Source organism: Perca flavescens, chromosome 22, assembly GCF_004354835.1.
Source record: "Perca flavescens isolate YP-PL-M2 chromosome 22, PFLA_1.0, whole genome shotgun sequence".
NCBI lineage: Eukaryota > Metazoa > Chordata > Actinopteri > Perciformes > Percidae > Perca > Perca flavescens.
Genome location: NC_041352.1, coordinates 28,035,207 through 28,058,279, shown reverse-complemented (window position 1 = coordinate 28,058,279; position 23,073 = coordinate 28,035,207). Strand labels below are relative to the sequence as shown.

At 40.0% G+C, this 23,073-nt stretch overlaps 1 protein-coding gene across 2 annotated transcripts in view; it reads right to left on the bottom strand.

Annotated features, from left to right (window-relative positions):
* LOC114548893 (NACHT, LRR and PYD domains-containing protein 12-like) overlaps positions 1 to 23,073 on the bottom strand; it is a 594,283-nt gene that overhangs the window by 15,088 nt on the left and 556,122 nt on the right. Inside the window, exons 1-3 of one of the 2 annotated variants that reach the window (XM_028568906.1) lie at positions 5,810 to 5,843; positions 5,347 to 5,493; positions 136 to 329 (exon numbers count right to left, since the gene is read on the bottom strand). In XM_028568906.1, coding sequence (XP_028424707.1) covers positions 136 to 329; positions 5,347 to 5,474 — 322 coding nt within the window. In that variant the 5' untranslated portion in view covers positions 5,475 to 5,493; positions 5,810 to 5,843. Of the gene's footprint in view, positions 1 to 135; positions 330 to 5,346; positions 5,494 to 5,809; positions 5,844 to 23,073 lie in introns of those variants that run through there. The other variant, XM_028568905.1, reaches the window with a different exon arrangement.

Here is a 23,073-nt window from a genome sequence, read left to right as displayed (position 1 = left end):
ATATCTATTTATTAATAGTGTTATTTTCAGTCTCCAAACAACAATTATAACAATAAAAAGGAATGAAAACGGAGGACACAAGAATAATTCTGTTTCCAGACATGAAGACATCAGCAGACAGATGGACAGTCTTACTTGTTCTGGATCTTTCTCCACACTGGGGACAGCAGGAGTCTCCTGATGAAGCAGACTGGTCCCAGTATGAGGTGATGCACTGTCTGCAGAACCAGTGTCCACAGCTGGTAGAAACTGGATCCTTCAGGACATCCTGACACAAAGCACAGCAGGACGGCTGCTCCTCCTCACAAACATCACTCCTCTTCCTCTTTCTGTCAACACATTTCTTTTTAAAAATGACTTGTTGAAATATCAAGACTTGGCCGAAACTGTCTCAAAGCTCAGATGTTCTCAGAGAACAGTAAACGTGCCGTTACAGTTCTGTTTGAATTCAGCCTGTAATGAAAATGTTATTTTTATCTAAACTCTCCTGCTTTCACAAACACTAATAACTGCTTTTCCTCTCTGACTTTCTTATTAAAAATGTAGTGATCTGTCTGTAGTTTAATAATACAAACTTAACATTAATACAAAAAAATGTATAAATAAATATGAGTACTGCCCATGGATGTTCTCTCTTCACCTTCAGGAACAAGATATAGTGGAGAGAACTACTACTACTACTGCTAAGCTTTCAACTATAAGTTCTAAATCATTAAAGATGCAGTAGGTAAGACTTATAAAATTAACTTTCTGTCATATTTGCCAACAGTACAGGCCAAAAGTTTGGACACACCTTCTCTTTCAATGCGTTTTCTTTATTTTCATGACTATTTACGTTGTAGATTCTCACTGAAGGCATCAAAACTATGAATGAACACATATGGAATTATGTACTTAACAAAAAAGTGTGAAATAAATGAAAACATGTCTTATATTTTAGATTCCTCAAAGTAGCCACCCTTTGCTTTTTTTGATAGCGCTGCAAACCCTTGGTGTTCTCTCAATGAGCTTCATGAGGTAGTCACCTGAAATGGTTTTCACTTCACAGGTGTGCTTTGTCAGGGTTAATTAGTGGAATTATTTCCCTTATTAATGGGGTTGGGACCATCAGTTGTGTTGTGCAGAAGTCAGAACGAGTGGCCATCATTACTTTAACAAATGAAGGTCAGTCAGTCCGTAAAATTGCGAAAACTTTGAATGTGTCCCCAAGTGCAGTCGCAAAAACCATCAAGCGCTACAAAGAAACTGGCTCACATGAGGACTGCCCCAGGAAAGGAAAACCAAGAGTCACCTCTGCTGCTGAGGATAAGTTCATCCGAGTCACCAGCCCCAGAAATCGCAAGTAAACAGCAGCTCAGATTAGAGACCAGATTAATGGCACACAGAGTTCTAGCAGCAGACACATCTCTAGAACAACTGCTAAGAGGGGACTGCGCGAATCAGGCCTTCATGGTCAAGTAGCTGCTAGGAAACCACTGCTAAGGAGAGGCAACAAGCAGAAGAGATTTGTTTGGGCCAAGAAACACAAGGAATGGACATTAGACCAGTGGAAATCTGTGCTTTGGTCTGATGAGTCCAAATTTGAGATCTTTGGTTCCAACCGCCGTGTCTTTGTGCGACGCAGAAAAGGGGAACAGATTGATTCTACATGCCTGGTTCCCACCGTGAAGCATGGAGGAGGAGGTGTGATGGTGTGGGGGTGCTTTGCTGATGACACTGTTGGGGATTTATTCAAAATTGAAGGCATACTGAACCAGCATGGCTACCACAGCATCCTGCAGCGACATGCCATCCCATCCGGTTTGCGTTTAGTTGGACTATCATTTATTTTTCAACAGGACAATGACCCCAAACACACCTCCAGGCTGTGTAAGGGCTATTCGACCAAGAAAGAGAGTGATGGAGTGCTGCGCCAGATGACCTGGCCTCCACAGTCACCAGACCTGAACCCAATCAAGATGGTTTGGGGTGAGCTGGACCGCAGAGTGAAGGCAAAAGGGCCAACAAGTGCTAAGCATCTCTGGGAACTCCTTCAAGACTGTTGGAAAACCATTTCAGGTGACTTCCTCTTGAAGCTCATCAAGAGAATGCCAAGAGTGTGCAAAGCAGTAATCAGCAAAGGGTGGCTACTTTGAAGAAACTAGAATATAAGACATGTTTTCAATTATTTCAAACTTTTTTGTTAAGTACATAATTCCACATGTGTTCATTCATAGATTTGATGCCTTCAGTGAGAATCTACAATGTAAATAGTCATGAAAATAAAGGAAACGCATTGAATGAGAAGGTGTGTACAAACTTTTGGCCTGTACTGTATGTTACCCTATGTTTGAGAAGAACTACATTAGGCAGGTAATAAAAAAAAAATCCGGCACCACCTACAGCCTGTAGTGTGATTTACAAAAAAACACCGCTCCCTGTTCAGATGCACCAATCAGGGCCATGTGGGGTGTCTAAGGCTACGTTCACACCGTAAGTCTTAATTCTTAATTCAGACTTTTTGCTCAGATCTGACTTTTTGTTTGGCTGTTCAAACTACCTTTTAAAATGTGGCCTATGTCAAATTCCAGTGTGAAATATTTGCGGTTTCGAACTGACCCTTATGCGCAAAAGAACAATAACAATGACATCAGATGCAGCACGCTGTTGCACTATAGTAAATGTAGGGAGGTTATGGAGGAAGTCAGCAGTTTCGCTTTTATTTCAAAACGTTTGTGTAATGGCAACCGTAACATAAATGAGCAGGTGCTCAGGAGGAGAAGAATGAAGAGAAAAAGAGTCAAAGTGGCTATTTTGGCCTTTTGCGGGGTTATGGCTGCAAATTCACTACAGAGGTCTGCGTGACTGGACAAACAATTTGCACGTCAGGACTGCTACGGGCCTCCACCAGAGTTTCCTCTGGCTTTGCCCTGCCCAGGCATAGTCCACCATCTTTCGGGTCCTATCGTGCGCGCTCACGCTCCACCTCCCAGACGGTGCGGGCGAGACAGGCCGGTAGTGGGCCATTCAAAGGGTAGCAGGAGCAGGCTACCCTCCCCGTTACCACCAAACTGTATGGATTTTTTAAATTGATTTAATAGGGATTGCAGATGAGAGACCAGCGGCGACTAGGCGGCGAGTTAGAAACATTTTCCGATGGCGGTGATCAGAAATGCATTTTGGCCCTAAACCGTTTAGTGATTTATAAACCAGCAAAAGTATTTTGAAATCTATTCTTTGAGGCACAGGAACCCAGTGTAAAGACTTCAGAACTGGGGTGATGTGGTCCACTCTCTTGGTCTTAGTGAGGACTCGAGCAGCAGCGTTCTGAATCAGCTGCAGCTGTCTGAGTGTTTTTTTAGGGAGACCTGTAAAGACACCGTTACAGTAGTCAAGTCTACTGAAGATAAAAGCTTGGACAAGTTTCTCCAAATCCTGCTGAGACATAAGTCCTTTAACCCTTGATATATTCTTAAGGTGATAAAATGCTGACTTTGTAATTGTCTTAATGTGGCTGTTCAAATTCAGGTCTGAGTCCATGACTACACCAAGACTTCTGGCTTTGTCTGTTGTTTGTAACATTGCCGTTTTAAGCTGAGCGCTGACTTTCAATCGTTCCTTCATTTAATTAAAAAAGTTCTGGCACATCCATTCGTTTATTTGTTCAATGTACTCGGTTTTTGTATTGGACTATAGTCCCCTGCCGATAAGGTTATGTAAATCTGTGTGTCGTCCGCATAACTATGGTAACTTATTTAGTTGTTTTCCATAATCTGAGCCAGTGGAAGCATGTAGGTGTTCAAACAAACAACAATCATCAACTACCTTATGCCTTAAGACCTTAATGAAGGTAATGTCACAAGATATATGATCAAAATCATAAAACTAACAACTTATTTAGCTGGGGAGGTTGCTAGCCTTAGTGACAGTTGTGTCCACTTGTTACCCAAAATGAACGTCAAATCAGTAAAAAAATACAAAGAAATCAACTATTAGGATATTCTGCTAATGTTAAAACAAATATGAAGGTGCTTAAGTGACATTTAACCTTTACAGAATAAATAAGTCGGTGATTTGGCTGGTCTTCATAGCTTTGCTGGGGTTATTGCCAACTAGATAAAGAACAGAGCACCATCCCACACAGTGAAATCGTGGAACCTTTGACTTAATTCGGATTTTTTTTTAAATTGGGGGTATCTGCTAAAAACGAAGATGAACAATGTTGGTGCCAATGTTCAATCAATATTAGAGTTACAATGCATTCTTCCAACAGTGCAGGTCACATAAGATGATGATATACTACAATTTCAATTATTATATTATTTTTATACTGTCAGTACTTTAGAGCAACTTTTATAATGGATAAAGGGCCTGGAACATGTATATGTTGAATGAATTGAAATACATTTTAATCTATAACTATAACTTAGGCCTAGTAAGATGATGCCTAGGTGTGGCAGCGTACTTATCAACTACAATGTACACTGGCGACGGTGTAGTCTATCCACATATTAGTGTCTCATTCGGTAGCTTATCTGTGGCACAATCCACTCGCCATAGACAGCCTGCGGGGAGGGAGGGGGCAACGAGGGTTATTGATGTAAAAGTCGCATCCAATCCGCCTTGGTCTGATTCAGGACCTCATATGGAAGTGGCCTGAATCTGCTTTGAAAAGATCTGATCTGGGCTAGATTTGAGTTTTCACACTACTTCTGAAGAAGTCTGACCTGGTCACTTGACCCCCTAAAAAAAATCGGATTTGGGCCACTTTTGCCTGTAGTCTGAACTTAGCCTAACTGCGTGTCAATCACTGCTCATGCATGCATTCATTCTCCCTTGTGGGGGGAGGGGCTTAGGAGACCGTTTGGGCTTTTGCAGAAAGAGGGAGGGACTGAGAAGTTGTCAGTGTACAAATTCTTTGGCTAAGTCCTGGATCTTCACATTCCTACCTACAGCACCTTTAAGTAACCTCAAACTCACAAAATCAAGGTGAGTAAAGTTTCTCTACAAATGCATTACCACACAATTATGATGTGTACTGATTTAAGACCTGGAGGGTCATAACAGCTGACTGGAGGAAAGGTCAAACCAACCAAATATTTTGAAACAAATATGAGAAAATGAATTACACATTTGAAGCACATTCCTTAAGATTTTGATTAGTTGTAAATATTTACAGTGACTTCAACATTCGGGCAAAATTATGAATAATTTCTTGAAGTGTAAATTCTGAAATGGAGGCGACGCATGCTGGCTGCAGAAATACAATCAGTAGTTTGTGGCTATAAAACCTAGAAAAGATCCATCTTGGTTAGTATCTGTACAACAAGTTCTATATCATGAATATTAATCTCATAAGTCTCTTACTTTGTGTATGAGGGTCTAGGTTCATTACTGAAGATCAGAGGTTCATGTTTGGACCGGTCACTCTTCATAGACTGACAGCCAGATACTACAGACTCTGCTCCGTCCTCCTCTTCCTCCAAATCACTCATCTTCTGATCTGAAGTCAGTCTGAGAGGTAAAACAGGAACACTGACTGTGAGCTCACAACACAAGAATCAAGACAAACAAGTTTCAACAAGACAAACACACACACACACACACACACACACACACACACACACACACACATACACTCAGACAGCTGCTATCTGCTGGGGGGGGGAACACAACAGGACGGTTATACTGTCACCGTTGGATCTCCTGATTATTTGAGCACAGTGTTAAGTCTGAATCATACTATGTAGAGCCTACACCGTACCATGAGTCTGTTTTCTTGGGTTACAGCTCAGAGACTTTGAGAGTAAAATAATAAATGTTGGATTACCTCTCACCCTGCTCAGCCTTCAGTTTCCTCCTCCTGCTCTCTTCTGGACTCAACTGACTCTACTCTTCCTGTTGTCATGGACCTGATCTGCTCCTCCCCCTCTTCACTTACAGGAAATCAGCTGAGTTCATCTAAGAGGGTGTTTGTGTGTGACTGTGTGTGTGTGTGTGTGTGTGTGTGTGTGTGTGTGTGTGTGTGTGTGTGTGCGTGTGTGCGTGTGTGCGTCTGTGTTTGTGTGTGTTTGTCTAACTACTGTTGCTGGGGCGGCTGCCACCAAATATATATACATATATATATATATATATATATATATATATATATATATATATATATATATATATATATATATATATATATATATATATATATATTATATAATGCCGAATGCATTTACAGACAAAGTTTCCCAAAGTTTCCCAAAGTTTCCCAAAGTTTCACAAAGTTTCACAAAGTTTTCTTATTATTATTTATTTTTTTATATTTATCTAGTCTTGATGAAGTATCCCAAATACTGAGTTAAAGTCCTGCATTCAACTGAAATGATCCACAGGCCGTGCTGGAGCAAGTATTCAGATCCTTTACTTCATTAAAAGTACTAATAGCAGATGCATGTGTGTGTGTGTGTGTGTGTGTGTGTGTGTGTGTGTGTCTGTGTGTGAGTGTGTGTGTGTCTCTGTGTGTGTGTGTGTGTGTTATATTCAACATTATTATGACATAAACAGTAAATACAGGAACAAATATAAACTAAATATTTGTTAAACATGAGAGAAAAGAGGCTGAAAGGTTGAGTGCAGGATGGGTAAAACATAATATAGTCTATGTGCAGCAGGCAGATGAATAGTGATGATGTGTATAGTGAACATGATTAGGAGTTTATCTTAAAATATATATTCTTAGCTCTGTGACTCCAATGTTCAGAACATGAGAGGCAACAACTGAGGCTGGACTTGGAGAAAAAGTCCTGATTCATTAAGTTCTAGGGCTGCAACTAACCATTATTTTATTATTCATTCATCTAAGGATTATTTTCTAGGTGATCAATTAACCGTTTGGTTTATAAGATATGAGAAAATGTCCATCAGGTGAAGTCTGTAAATGTCTTCTTGTGTCTAAAACTTGAAGATGTTTATTTTAATATGATATAAATAGAGAACAGCAGCAAATGTCCATATTTCCATTTTTTTTTCTGCTGCTCTTCTCCAGACTCTTATTGTGAAAGCGAGTCTGCTGCTCTTCTCCAGACTCTTATTGTGAAAGCGAGGCCAGAAGTGTTGTATCTTGACCCCAACAGGTGGGAAGATGTCCCATGTACCCTGCAGGTAACTGGTTCCAACTAGCCTACTGCTCCAAATTGTGACAAAAGTGGCAAAATAACGCCAACATGTTCCTATTTACATGTTGTGATATGTAGAGTCACAGCGTGTACAAAAAACAACATAACATGAGACACAGCCATCTTCTAACAGTAAACAAGCCGGGAACTATATTCTCAGACCGGCTTGCTGTGAGCATATCACTCCGCCCAAGTACTATATTCTTCCGCCTAAGAATATAGTTCCTGGTTTGTTTAGGGATAGAAGGCGGCTGTGTGTCATGTTACGTTGTTTTTTGTACACGCTGTGACTCTATAAATCACAACATGTAAATAGGAACATGTTGGCGTTATTTTGTCACTTATTCGGAGCAGTAGGATTACTGGAACCAGTTACCTGCATGTTGTGCTGGCCTGATGCCGCTGGAGCCGTCAGACAGCATTACAGCATGCATGGAGATGAGAAGGGTATGTATGGACTAGTCTAACTCTGGGGGTTTCAGTGAATAAGCTAAATTCCCAATAAGTCGGCGTGTTCCTTTAAAGCCACCATGGGCTTAGCTGATAACGGTGGTACCCCATTGCCCAGAAAGACTTCTCACAGAGACTTTGCATGGCGATAGAAACTTCTATATTTCAGCAGATAATTTACTTACCAGCCCGAACACTTAAAGGCTCCTTGTTTAAAACGTCATGTTTTTAACATTTTTAACATTCACTAGTAGCCAAATCCAGTTATTAAACTAGGCATGACGAACGCGCATAATGGACGCGAGCAGAGCCGTGGGACTGCGCCCGCCCGCTCACATGACAGTTCTCCCGAGGTCCTGTAGTTTTAATAATGGATAGAGCTAATGGTTGTAATTCACCATGTGTTCTATTAATACATCCATGGTATTATCTTATGATACATCCAAGGGATGTATGGATGCTGTAAAGCCTGTAACTTGGATGTAACATACGTCATTAGCGTTTCCCAAACTGGCGGGGCTATCGGCTAGTAGCTAACATCAGCGGTAGCTAGCATGGATGTATTAAGAGAACGGTAACACTATAGCTATATGCCTACATAACAATACTACAGACATAGTGATGACATGGCCTTGGTTCTCTCTTAAGATACATCCGAGGGCTGTATGCTGTAAAGCTTGTAACTTGGATGAGCTCTGTTCACCAAACTGCAGGCTAACCTTAGTAGCTAGCGCTAGTAGCTAGCTAGTAGCACGACATAATGATTCAATCTCCTTGGTTGTCTAAATACATCCATCGGTTATTTAGATAAGCATGTAAACGATCAGGAACAACCAAAACACAATGTTTAACGTTAGTGAATATTTTAGACAATGAAAACGGCGAGTTCATGAGTTTGCCACATGTAAGAGACACGAGAGAGACGCTCATGAACGAGCATATTGCTACCGGTTGCTACGACAACACAAACAAACTGTTGCTGGTGCGCATGTCGATCGTGACGTCATGGGCAAGTCAACGCGGAAGATCCAAGCTCCATGTTTGCTTCATGAGCTTTGGAGCAACTCTCATTGGAATGAACGGGTCTTCACACCAAACGCTGTATCCAGTTCTCTTAATACATCCATGGCACAGACAGGTACCGTTGCTATGGTTACTGTGTGCTGGGGGTGGGGCTACAGCTAGCAGGCTAGTGTTAGCCACCCAGCCTCCAGCTGTCACTGATCAGTCTGCTAATCTCTAAAAACTCAAATCTCTCTGAAGATTAGACTTTATTAAACTCTGGGCTCTCAAATGAACGGACTACTTCAACTTTTATTAGTTTATCAAGTTAATGAGCTGCAGACTGACAGACTCACAGGTATATACAGGTCACATCATTAGTAACAGCTGTGATGACGTCATCACCAAAGGTATATACAGGTCATGTCATTAGTAACAGCTGTGATGACGTCATCACCACAGGTATATACAGGTCATATCATTAGTAACAGCTGTGATGACGTCATCACCACAGGTATATACAGGTCATATCATTAGTAATAGCTGTGATGACGTCATCACCACAGGTATATACAGGTCCAGGGCATGAAATTAACACCCACCCACCCGCCAAATGCAGGTGAATTTTGCAATTGGCGGGTAACACTGTCAATCTACCTGCCACTTTGGCGGGTAGCCAATGAGAATTGAGTGATTCAGATTCGTAACTATCGGTAAGCAGGGTACGCGGTTGCTTACGGGCCTGGTCCAATCAGGGGCCCGCATCACTGGAAGACATTGATTGACAGCTGGGGCTCCCTATCGCGCAGCCACTGACCAAGCGGGAGGGAGAACGGGTCAAATGCATTTCCTTGTTTCTGTTATGAGGACGAGACGTGTGTGTGACTCGAACATCTCACATTTACCAACAAAACGTACAGAGAAAGACCGTCAACACACTCAGACCGTCCTGCCAACATGTAGACATCGTAACATCAATGTAGCTGTAACGTGTTTTCACTGTAAAGTCTCTGAACATTGCTGCTGTTTCGTCTTGTCAGCTGTCTGCAGCAGGCGGGGCTGTTGCTCCGTTTCCCACGCGACTGACGCGCACACACACACACACACACACACACACACACACACACACACACACACACACAATCAAACACACACACACACACACACACACACACACACACAATCACACACGGTGGATGCAGGAAAAAATGCAGATGAGACCTACAGGATGACCTAAATTGAGGACAGCTACTTTATTGTAAGTGCAATGATAAGTTAAAGTCCAATATGAAACCGTATGAATGTGATAGGAAATGAACTAACAATGTAAAGATCAACAAGCCACTGACAGATATGTTCATATTTGATTCATTCAATAAATTATTATTTTGTGTCTTAAATCCACCAGCCGTTTTCATTTTATACCAACATCATCATCCTGAGCCTTTTTGGTAAGGTTCCTAGAAAATCTCAGCCCAGAGTAATTAATTAATAGTACTAATTATTCTCTCCAAAACAATTTTCCTTTTTATGTACTTTTTTATTTTTAAGAACCATACAAAAAAAGTTGCAACTTTTTTGCAACAACTCATGTTTCATGGTCCTGTGGTGGCAAATCTTATTTTAACCATTTGTTTAATGATATTAACCATTGGTTTAATGATTGTTTTATAATGCCACAATATTTAGCTTCTTCATGTGTAGATTCAAAAGGCTCCAAGTGAAATAGTTGGCAACCGTGAACTATAGCCCAGTAGAATTATTTAGTTTTACTAGTTTGAACCTTCTCACATTGTTGACTTTTTAACAGACGAAGTCGAGAAGGCCACAAACCGTGTCTCCTTCTGCCTCCTGAGATAAACTGTTGTTTAGGCTAATGAAAAGAACAGAGAGCAGAGGGGAAGGTGATACAATGGTGTGACTGTTAATGATGTCTCTTTTCAACTATGGCCATACTAAAAGATACATTTAGAGGGGTGGCTTAACAGAGGTCTTCACTATATGATGTTTGGATGTTTATACTTTAAGTTAGAAAGACATTTTCAGTTGTGCTGCGTGTACCTTTGAAACTGTCCATTTGCAAATGTAAATAAATACTCAAAGACCAAACTTTGGTTTAATTCTCAAACGGTCGTTATTCGTTTTGATTTTATCATGAATATCACTAACGCTGCTGCTTCATAGGAAAACTTCCTAGCTTGTCTAGCAGGATGGCTGAGTTAACAGAGAAAAAGAGCTCCGTTGGGTCGCTGATGACTGGCTATCCAGGGATGAAAAATCACCTGCCTCATACCTCTAACCTTAAAAAGGTTTTTCAGAGAGAAGAGGGTTAGGACCGCGGAGCGCTCTTGACTGTTTTCCACTCCGTTAAAAACGAACAGGAAGAGATTTCAAGCAGCACGGTAAGATAAAATTGATTAATTACAATTGGATTGTGAATTCAAGGTTTGTTCAAAACATTCTAAACAAGCAACCGTTGCTAAACGAATTAAGTAATGAATAATTGGCAAAATCATTCTCTTAACTAAAGAGAATAAATGAAACTAATTCTGACTTTTGGGAAGTGAGTAACTGGGTATTTTTTTGGGTCATTAGATAGGACAAAGATATAACTGAGATTATGAATGACATCTTTTGGCAGACACGGACAACGTCAGACATATTTATGATTGAATTCTCATATGGTGATAAGACAATTGATTGACGGACAAGACCAGTAAGAGAACTGGCAGAACAGTAGGCAAGGCCTAAAGAATTAATATACGAAACTGATAGCACGTTTCTTGATTAAAGAGGCGGACTGCAGAGTAAAACAAAACAAAAAATGGTTAACTATTTAAGAGATTTTTGACTGCAGGGTCGCACCGGGTTTTTCATACAAGTTTCCCGAGCAACAAACAAATAGTCTAAACTCTAAACGAGTTCTGGACCCTTTAAGGACAACCTGCAGGACGGTCTGGGTTGTAACATTACTCTAAGAGAGCCTCTTGATTATTTAGAGACAGACTGCAACTAGGCAAAACATACTAAATAGGTTGAGTTATTTGACTATTAAGTTGATTTTGTCCGCAGGGCTGTACACGGGTTTTCACGTAAGTTTCCCGAACAAATAACCTCGCGGTGTGGTGACGATCACATCGACCAAGACATAGTATACTATAAAGTCCAAGAATCAATTATGGGAAACCAAATTTCCCGTTCCAGTGATGCAACTGGACCCATAGTGGGTGAAATGACTCATAAATATGGACCGGATTGTTTGCGATGTCTGTCATAACTGGTCATAAAGCTTTGGCTTTCCGAGAAACGAATCTTTGTGTACAAAGACACTGAGAATGTTAAAGCAAGATTTTAGAAGAAGTATCAATAATTAAGACACAGGATTTAAAGCTACTGAGTAGCCTACAGGAAAAACAAAGAATGTTTTAAGAAAACAGTGATCTAGGGAAAGAATGCAAACACACATGCACCAATAACCTCATCAGTTCTAACCAAAGCCTATTTCTGAGCTTTCTCTAAAATTCAGGAAGACAAGCTGGAGAAATGGAGGGACCAACAGCATCAGTCACACCTGCATCGGGTGGAAAGACCAACGAGTACGTGAGAAAACCATGTTTGCGTTTGTCTGCATGTTACACCAGGCTGGTGGGCAACATATGGAGCGCGGACCCGAAGAAAAAAAAGGCTGCTCCGACAAAGGACGTGGTTGAGCCAGAAGAGGCCGAGGCGGGTACCGTGGGCAAAATGGTGAGCCCTACAACCGAGACCAGTGTTTGTACTGCAAGGACTTTGGACATTGGGTATGTAAATGCCCGAAGAAAAAGCAAAAAACACCTCAGACAAAGAACAACACTTGTCCCTCTGTTTGACTAAGTCCAAAAGCTGAGGAAGGTAGTGCTACCACACACACACACACTCGCTTCATGCAATGAAGAAATGCTTTGCACTGATACACTGTTTTTGTTTTTGCTATTAGGGACAATTGATAGGTTAGAAAGGATCTGGAAAAAAATCTATTCAGTTAAACCATTAACCCTTACTTATCTTCTGAAACCTAGAAGAAGATGCCTACTACTGAGTGTAAAGTTAAAGGGGTTCCACTCACATAATTTGATTATTAGAGCTATAGATTTGACACTGAAGATTATTTTGTCATTCTATTTGGTCAATTGGGGTTACAGATCAAACAGTAAGAGAACAATTCTCTGTTCCTCTCTCCTGTACATGGGAAAAACAATTCTTGGTGTATGAAGGTTCCACTTATTTGGTTTAGGTAGTGATTTAATGTGCACTTTTAACATTGGTTTAACCTCAACACCTGACGGATTGAGAATTTCTCCTAATGTTCAACTGACGTAACCACGTTAATTACAGTATGGCTAAAATGACCTCACTAAGGCGGCGTCTGTAATCAGCCCTGCCTCTGACTGCATGAAACCTGACAACCAATACATCACTCAAGGCTGCATCTGCTTTTTATCCCTCATGAAAAGCTTTTAGGTGCAGTGCTGTTTTCATGTAAAATGAACAGAATAGCAGCTTGTTCAGTTTAGTGTTAACAATTAGATTTTTACTTGAGCCGGTCACCTAGAATGTCTGTACACGTTCCTGATGTCACTGTAAGACTTTTGCTGCCAAAGCTATTGAAGCGTTCGTGAATATGAAACTGGCTCTGCAGTCTTCCCCGATGCTGGGACTGCCAGATACCTAAAAACAGTTCATACAGACACACACGTACATACACATGCTTGCAATGAAGACATGCTTTTTGCACGCTACAAACACTCCCCACACGATAGACAGATCAAATTAGACGACAAACAGCAGGACAAACAGAAATAACTTTTGGAAAATATGTCCAAGTATTCAATGTGTTTGTCTGGTGTGTATACAAATTGCCTACCATGGTGTTAATTATACAAGGGAAGAAAATTGGATTTTTAGTTGATTCGGGAGCAACAATTTGGGTTTAGTGAAGTTTTGTTCTTCAAATCAGAAGCTCTCTGGTAAACTAGGGTTTTTTTTCCCTTAGAGAAATGGTTAGAAGAATGGTTATCTCAGAGAAGTTCACCATTCTTATGATTTGAGTATATTCAGATCCTTAGGATCCTGAACTAGATAAGAAAGGAAAATGTTCATTGTTTCTTTCTCCCTTCCATCTGAGTGTCCTGTAAATTTGTTATGCAGATTGCATTTGAAAATGTCTATTTGAAATTGAAGACATTCTTTCACCCATGGGTCTTAGGAATGTTTATTCTTTTGCCCACTGGCTTTTAAGTTGTGTGGTTTGATAAAAATCACTCTTTGGCTGACATATTTTTGTTGCAGCCTAAAAGTACGTATTTGTTTACAAATTTTAATGGAACACGTACCATGTCAGTCTGTTAATCTCCTGATTACGGTAACAAATTGGGACACCCGTAGTTAAGTTTAAGGAATCACAAATATTACATGCATTCCTTTTGTCACCTTTTGACCCTGATGAAGACTACGTTGAAAAGTTTTTTTTTAACAAATCGAGGTCGAGTATGAGTTTTCTTTTGTCTACTGGCATATACGCATGTCCAGTGGCTGTTACCTTGACTGATAAACTACAGAAGTTTTTCAGAAATTCTAACTCAAAAGCTCACATTCATGTTTCTTTGTGGAGGAGACAGACCCAGGACACCTTTTTGACTATTTGTAAAAATTGACTGACTGGACTGACATTACTGATAATGTTTTTATTTGTCTCCATCGACAGGAGGCTATAGAAAACCTATACGACAGCGTAGGCCTTGTATTCACAGTGTTTTACATATTCAGAGAACCTGTGACTACAATAGATGCATATTCACACGGTAAAAATGACATTTTATCTACTGATGTTTCACCACCTTTTGTCTCAGGTACAGCGTTATCTCTGGGCAAAGCACACAAATGTGACATGGATTGATAGACAAATTGTCAACCTGTAGTCATCAAGCTGCGTTCGGACTACAGGCCCCAGAATACATCAGTACACGCTAAAACAGGAAGTAATCGACAGAAGTTTTTAACTCTTTATTGAAGGATGGGGTTTATAGTTCCATGTTTAGATTCTCCAACACGTACACTTATTCTCTCAAGTAACATAAATAAGAAGAATCATTTTTATTACAAATGTTAAAGTTTTGTTTCATTCAGGACCTTCAAGCAGTAAATGCAGTGGGTCTATGCTCGAGCACCTAATGTCTCCCACAGCTAAACATAAATTTCTGCAGGGAATGTTAAAGGTTTTGATTCTCTGTTGTTTCGTCTAACGTTTTTCTTTCCTCAGTGTTCCAGTAGAAAAGACAGTAAATATCGTTTTATAGTTCTGGGTGATGGTAAGCTGTACACCTTGACACACCTTTCAGGAATACATTGAGTTGTTAATTAATGATGCCATAAATTACAGAAAGAATAACAGTGTGTTTATATGTACCCTGGAGAGATCCTTCTTTCTTTGACAGAGGACAGCCAGAGGAGGAGACACACACACACACCACACAGATAAGGCACAAGCTAAAACCAAACATGAGTAGTACAAGTGAAATTTTGGTTTAAAGAAAAAATATGTGATATGTTTCCCGTAACAGGTAACGATTTGGATAAATAGATGTTCAAAGTACACGTGATTAGGTGTGCTTTAGAAGGCTAAAAACTTTAATTTGTAATGATTCTTGGAACTAGCAGATAGTAATTAGGGTTACTTTGGTTTGTAAACTATAGATAAAAAAATGAAATAAACAATATATTTTGGGTAATTCGTCTTAGTTTAATGGTGATATTGAATAAATGAAGGTTTAAATGAGATTTAATCCTAAAAGCAGTACGTTTCATTTCGGACTCTAATGAGTTTTTGAGTTGCTATATCAAAAATTGTTTTAACTAAATTAGTTGATGTTGACGTTGAAAAATTTACTGAGGTAAAAAGTCCCCTAAAGAAATTATTTATTTAACTTTTGTTAAGGATAAACAGGATTTGCTGTTAAACCTAGAACAATGTTAAGGATTAGAATATTAAACAGATTATTTATATTGCTTTTGAGTCATGAGCTTTGTCATGTCTCAAATAGGAGGGATAAAGTAGAGCATGATAAATAAGGGGTTTAATAAAGAATAAGGGAAAAGTAGCAAGGGAAATAAATAGTGTTAAATAATTTTTCTAAAGACGTTTGAAACACTTGTTGTGACATCACTGTACCTCCAGTTTAAAAGACCTTGAATAACCAAAGTGCTAGAATAGTTATCACTGTACATTTAAAGAAAAAATCTGCTTAGCTGAGAACAAAATTGATAGTTCAACTGTAAACAAAAGGATCATCTACCCCCTGATTGACACAGTAGTGTAAGGGGATGCAATAGTAATTGTTTTTTGTTTTATTGGTTCCGATTTGCTCCAAAGAATTTTGCTCTAAAGATTTTTTTTCTTTATTTATACATAGGTAGGGAGAGGCCCATAATAAAAAACACCTATTTCTTCCACGACAGTATAAGGGAAATGATAGGTTAGGGTAGGTTATTGCATGAGAATTTTCTTCTGCTCTTTTGGCTATAAGGATCCAGGTGTCAAGCCTGGGGATTCTGTGGTGATAACAACTTCAGGAGGAAGGATTGGCAGATAGACGGTGAAAGAGACCATCGCGATCGTTCCAGTGACACAGGGCAGTGAAAGGTTCCAGGGAGAGTCACCTGGATACACGCAGCACTACAAAAGGTTCCGGAGGAGAGGAGGACAGGTTTTTCTACAACCTGCAACAAGTGACAAGCAGATCCTCTGCTGAGTCACCTACGAGGGAAATCGATTCAGAGATCAGCCTGACAGACGGCGTTTCTGTGCTATCTCTGAAATCAATCGGGGAAAACTGGAGTTTTTCTCACTGTTTGCAACACATTGAGAGAGGAGGAAAACGAGAAGTTTTTCCAAGGAGGAAAAACCAGAAGCTACATATTGGTATTGTAGCCTGCTGTTTAAAATCCTTTCAGAAGACAGCAGTGATACTGATCTCTTCTCTGACAACCACAGCACATTCTCTGACAGTGCCAGCAGAATATACTTCACAATTGTAGAGAACACACACCACCTCTCTCTCTCTGAACACACACACACACTCACTGCACATTCTTTTGAGGAACTGTTGACATTCCTCTGAGATAAACACACACACTTTCAGAGCAGAGTGCTCTGGCGCACACATGGAGCAGATGGACAGAAAGGAATGGAACAGGTAACCTTCAAGAAGAACATGGGGGGTTTTCCACATTTGTAGTGTGATTATTATGATTTTCTATTGTGTTTTGGTTTTTGCATTTTATTTTTGATGAGAGAAAAGTATGATAAATCACGTGTAACCATTTCTCCCAATATTTGCATACAAAAACACTCTACGAACAATAGTGAAGAGAAAGACAAGTGATACGTTCACTGCTTTCCATGTAAAGGAGAAAATGGTGGTTGGAAGTACTAGTACAGAGCTAATATTACTGTAATGATTAACTCACGTCCACTCTTATGTTCCGATAACAGGCATTAGGATGGTTGGTATACGAATGCTACTAAATTGGGGCTAATTGGGGTTTTGTACCTTATGTGGTTCCTAATGACCACACAAATCTAACTGATAGATTATTGATGAAAGAAAGTAAATTATTCCTTAACAGCAATATTGTTAATATTGAACAAAGTTAAGTATAAAGACCTAGGCCATTGTGTTGTGTGCTTTAGAACTTAGGAAAAGTTCCTTGTGGATCTCTTATTACATTGAGATAATTTCACTTTCCAAATTGACGACACACATGAACACCACGTTTGACTAAGACTTTTGAAAGATTATCTAATAGATACATTTTCTAATAAGGAATGACTTGGGTTTTAGTTAGGAAATGTATGCGTGATGTAGGTCATAATGATTTTTGTTCACTATTTCTTCGCTCACAGAAATAAGCTATTTCCAGTGAAACTACACACATAGAATAACTGAATTTTATTTGTGCTGTGACAGCACTTAATGATGTTAGAGACAAGGAGGGATCAGTCTTATTCTGATTCTTCTCAACTTTCACTCTGTTAGAGCTTTGATAATTGCACTGAGCGTGCTTCAATTGATTTATATTAAAATAACCAAAGGGGGGGAAGCATTTGATGGCATTGCATAATTTAATTATCAGCTTTATGGAAAATTTGACTTCGCCGTATGGGTAGATATGAAATTAGTAAATGTTCACACTTCACACCAGGTTATTTTAATGTTTAAATACATAACACATTCTTTACACAAATTATAAAGGCAGTAGTCTGATGTGACATTAACCAGTGACATTTATGTCCAGGGTTTTTAGCAGATTATGTTTGGTCTTCAGATTTGTTTTGTTTGCTATGTTATTACCCTAATCAAGAAAAAGAGTTCTTCATTCTTATGGTAAATATGATTGAGCCTTCTGACGTATTCCGTCTTTCTGAATATGATAATAATGTTTGGACACCGTCTCCGATACTGTGGGAGATTGTTTTATTCTTTGACGTGGATGCTTGCTACTATTTAAAAGAGGTTTTTTTGGTACCTTTCAATTTAACAGGTAAGAAATAGACATGAATATCCATAGGGTTGAATCTTTAAAAGTAAAATTTATTTTTGTGATTATTTTGTAATCAAAAGGGTGAACTGTGGTGGCAAATTTTATTTTAATCATTGGTTTAACGATTGTTTTATAACGCCACAAGATTTAGCTTCTTCATGTGTAGATTCAAAAGGCTCCAAGTGAAATAGTTGGCAACCGTGAACTTTCAGCCTAGTAGAGTTATTTAGTTTTACTAGCCTGAAGCTCCTCACATTGTTGTCTTTTGCTTAGATAGAAGTGGAGAAGGCCGATGACTGTTTACGACAGTGAGAACTACGTAGGTTTCTGTCTCCTGAGATAAAAGTGTTGTTTAGGCTAATGTTAGGAACAGAGAGCAGAGGGGAAGGTGAGACAATGGTGTGACTGTTAATCATGTCCTCTCTTCACCTATGGCCATACTAAAAGATACATTTAGAGGGGTGGCTTAACAGAGGTCTTCACTATGGCCCAATCCCAAAGTCCGGACTCACAGACACACGGACTTTGGTGCGCGTTCTCGCGAAATTCGTAAGGGCTTAGGTTTGTCCCAATGTCGAATTTCAAAGGTCGTGAGGGTTTGAGTACACACTTACCGAGCCCTTTCCGTGAGTCTGCATCAATGCAGACTTCACCAAAGGGATTTACCCGCAGTTCAAAGCGTTGTGACCGCGGAGACCGTATGGAAATTACAAAGGTAAACAACAGCATGACACACGGCCACGGAGCAGACCAACCTGTTTTCCAGCTTGTAAAACAAGAGCTTGAAATAATTTGGAATCACGCAGCCGTCTCCTGTGCCTTGGCCGTGTGGAAAGCAACAAACTTAAAATGAAAATTCCCAAACCGGCAAGTGTCAGCAACATCTTTTTTATTAAACGTCGCCAAGGTAACATGTGATCTCGTGTGAAGTGCTGTCCCAATCCCATTTATACCTATTTGAGCCCATGTGGCCTCACACACTCACTCACTTAGTACCTGAGATCAATTAAGTCTGTGAGTCTTTAGTCCTTAGTCCTCAGGGCTCACTTTGGGATTGGGCCTATATGATGTTTGGATATTTAGACTTATGTTAGAAAGACATTTTCAGTTGTGCTGCGTGTACCTTTGAAACTGTGTTTTCTCCATTTGCAAATGTAAATAAATACTCAAAGACCAAACTTTGGTTTAATTCTCAAACGGTCGTTATTTGTTTTGATTTTATCATGAATATCACTAACGCTGCTGTTTCAAGGAAAACTTCCACCACAATTCCACTTAGGAGAGACCCTGGTATTAAACCATTACTGATGGCTGCATTCCACTTAGGAGAGGTCCTGGTATTGTTCATGCTGACTCACTGAAATATCTTACTGGGACACTTGATGGAACTGAGCGATCGTTAAGGTTATCAATCTCAGCTGTGCTTCTCCTACTATGACAAGTCAACATGTCTGCTGTGATAAAGGTCCATAACATACGTACTTAGCCATCACTTGGTCCGCCCCGGTTAAACGCAGTTTTCCGGCTCTTTGTCCGGTTGGTTTCACTTCACAGCTGCGGAGGAATCACCCAGTGGCAGGACGGAGGTTGTCACCCGCACAGACAGATACCGTTGCTATGGTTACTGTGTGCTGGGGGGGCTACAGCTAGCAGGCTAGTGTTAGCCACCCAGTCCTGTTAGCCTCTAGCTGTCACTGATCAGTCTGCTAATCTCTAAAAACTTATATCTCTGAAAATAGACTTAACGGACTACTTCAACTTTTATTAGTTTATTAAGTTAATGAACATATATACAGGTAATATCATTAGTAACAGCTGTGATGATGTCATCACCACAGGTATATACAGGTCTTATCATTAGTAACAGTTATGATGATGTCATCACCACAGGTATATACAGGTAATATCATTAGTAACAGCTGTGATGATGTCATCACCACAGGTATATACAGGTAATATCATTAGTAACAGCTGTGATGATGTCATCACCACAGGTATATACAGGTCATATCATTAGTAACAGCTGTGAGCTACACTACATCTGCTGTTGGACATGTCCTGCAAAGAAAGAGAGAGTATTTGTGTGTGTGTGTGTGTGTGTGTGTACAGTACTGTGCAAAAGTTTTAGGCAGGTATGAAAAAATGCTGTAAACTAAGAATGCTTTCAAAAATGGAAGTGTTAATAGTTTATGTTCATCAATTAACAAAATGCAGTGAATGAACAGAAGAGGAATCTAAATCAAATCAATATTTGGTGTGACCACCCTTTGCCTTCAAGACAGCATCAGTTCTTCTCGGTACACTTGCAAACAGTTTTTGAAGGAACTGGGCTGGGCTGGTAGGTTCATCTTGGAGAACTAACCACAGATCTTCTGAGGATGTAGGCTTCCTCTAATCCTTCTGTCTCTTCATGTGGTCCCAGACAGACTGGATGATGCTGAGATCAGGGCTCTGTGGGGGGGCCATGCCATCACTTCCAGGACTTCTTGTTCTTCTTTACGCTGAAGATAGTTCTTAATGACCTTGGCTGGATGTTTGGCATCGTTGTCCTGCTGCAGAATACATTTGGGGCCAATCATACGCCTCCCAGATAATATTGCATGATGGATAAGTATCTGCCTGTATTTCTCAACATTTAGGACACCATTAATCCTGATCAAATCTCCAACTCCATTTGCAGAACTACAGCCCCAAACTTGCAAGGAACCTCCGCCATGCTTCACTGTTGCCTGCAGACACTCATTATTGTGCCGCTCTCCAGCCCTTCGGCCAACAACCGGCCTTCTGCTACAGCCAAATATTTCAAATTTGGACTCATCAGTCCAGAGCATCTGCTGCTATTTTTCTGCACCCCAGTTCCTATGTTTTTGTGCATAGTTGAGTTGCTTGGCCTTGTTTCTATGTCGGAGGTATGGCTTTTTGGCTGCAACTCTTGCATGAAGACCACTTCTGGCCAGACTTCTCCAGACAGTAGATGGGTGTACCTGGGTCCCGCTGGTTTCTGCCAGTTCTGAGCTGATGGCACTGCTGGACATCTTCTGATTTCAAAGGGAAATAAGCTTGATGTGGTTTTCATCTGCTGCAGTTTCCTTGGCCGACCACTGCGTCTATGATCCTCAACGTTGCCCGTTTCTTTGTGCTTTTTCAAAAGAGCTTGAACAGCACATCTTGAAACTCCAGTCTGCTTTGACATATTAGTCTGGGAGAGACCTTGCTGATGCAGTATAACTACTTATATACTATAATTGGTTGATCATACACCTGACTACAAAATCCCTGGATTTACTTATTTATTTGAATGTACCTGTAACTATTGATGCTGGTTTGAAGGCAAAGGATAGTAACTCAAAATATTGTAGTGATTTTAGATGTTTCTTTGGTTTGTAAAGTTTGCATTTTGTAAATTGTTAAAAATAAACAATCAATATTTATATTTTTGAAAGCATTCTTAGTTTATAGCATTTTTCCACACCTGCCTAAGACTTTTGCACAGTTGTGTGTGTGTGTGTGTGTGTGTGTGTGTTTTAAGTCTGGTGGACTCCATAGGTACATGGCTGCAAGTTTCCCTACATTTTGACCTAAAATGATGTATAAAGTGTGAAGATTGTGGGTGAGAGAGTAGTTTGTTTAGATAAATTTCAGAGGATCTTACAGCAGCTCAGCACCTTAAGGTGTGATGTCCTCACCTTTAGACATACACACTATACATTATAACATCAGGAACAGTCTGGAAATTAGACCACACATAAACCCTGCTTGGTATCAGAATTCACATTTAGCCCAATAAAGGCCAAAGTCTTGCTGTCACTGTGGTTATACATCACGTTATAAAGTGGAAGGGGTGGAAGAAGAAAACAAGACAGAAATAAAGAAGAAGAAAACACAAGTGGTCAGTCAGGACTAAGGAGGAGAAGTTCTCTCAACACATAAAGAAAGACTTCATCCTTCAGTTGATCACAAACATTCAACATCAGCACATCTGGAGGTACGTGGTTTTCACTGGACAGGAAGGGGAGGACAAACTAAAGCTGTCAGACTAATGTAGTGGAGGAAAAAGACCGAGATGTCCCTCTGAGATGTGTGGTGGAATTTTCTTGCAGCAGCAGAGTTTAGTAAATATCAATGATAAAAATGAAAACGAATAAAGACTGTTTGACAATTAAACCAAAATCTGGTCTTTGAGCATTTATTATATTTTGCAAAATATGAGAATACAGATTCACAGGTACACGCAGTACAACTGAATGAGCATTTCTAACCTAAAATCTAAACATCACATCATCATATAGTCAAAACCTCTCTCAAGCCACCCCTCTAACTTTATCTTTTAGCCTGGCCATAGTTGAAAAAAGGACATCATGAAAAGTCAAACCATCCTCACCTTCCCCTCTGCCTCTGTTCCCAACATTAGCCTAAACAACAGTTGATCTCAGGAGGCAGAAGGAGCCACGGCTTGTGGCCTTCTCCACTTAGTCTGCTAAAAGTTAAACAAAATGAGAAGCTAGAGTTTTCTTAAAAATAAAACTCCTAGGCTGAAAGTTCATGACTGCAGCTGTCCCTCTCTGGTCTTTAAGAGTCTAAGAGGAAGGAACAGCATTTTGTGGAGGTTTAAAACAATCTTTAAGCAAATGGTTAAAATCATGAATCAATAATGGTTCAAATAAAATTTGCCACCACAGATGTAGCAGAACATCTTCTGTCTCTGTTGATCTGTTTCAGGATCTGCTTTTAATGTCAACAGGAGAACAGTTTCGGCCACTGGAGGGCCTCACAGTCCTGGACCTGACAAGGTAACACTGGGTCTCAATACTGCAGTAATATTCACCTTTCAGAGGTCAAATGACAAGTTTAGAACCGTGTGCAGAGTTGTGGCCGGTGACCTTTACCTCCATGGTCCTGG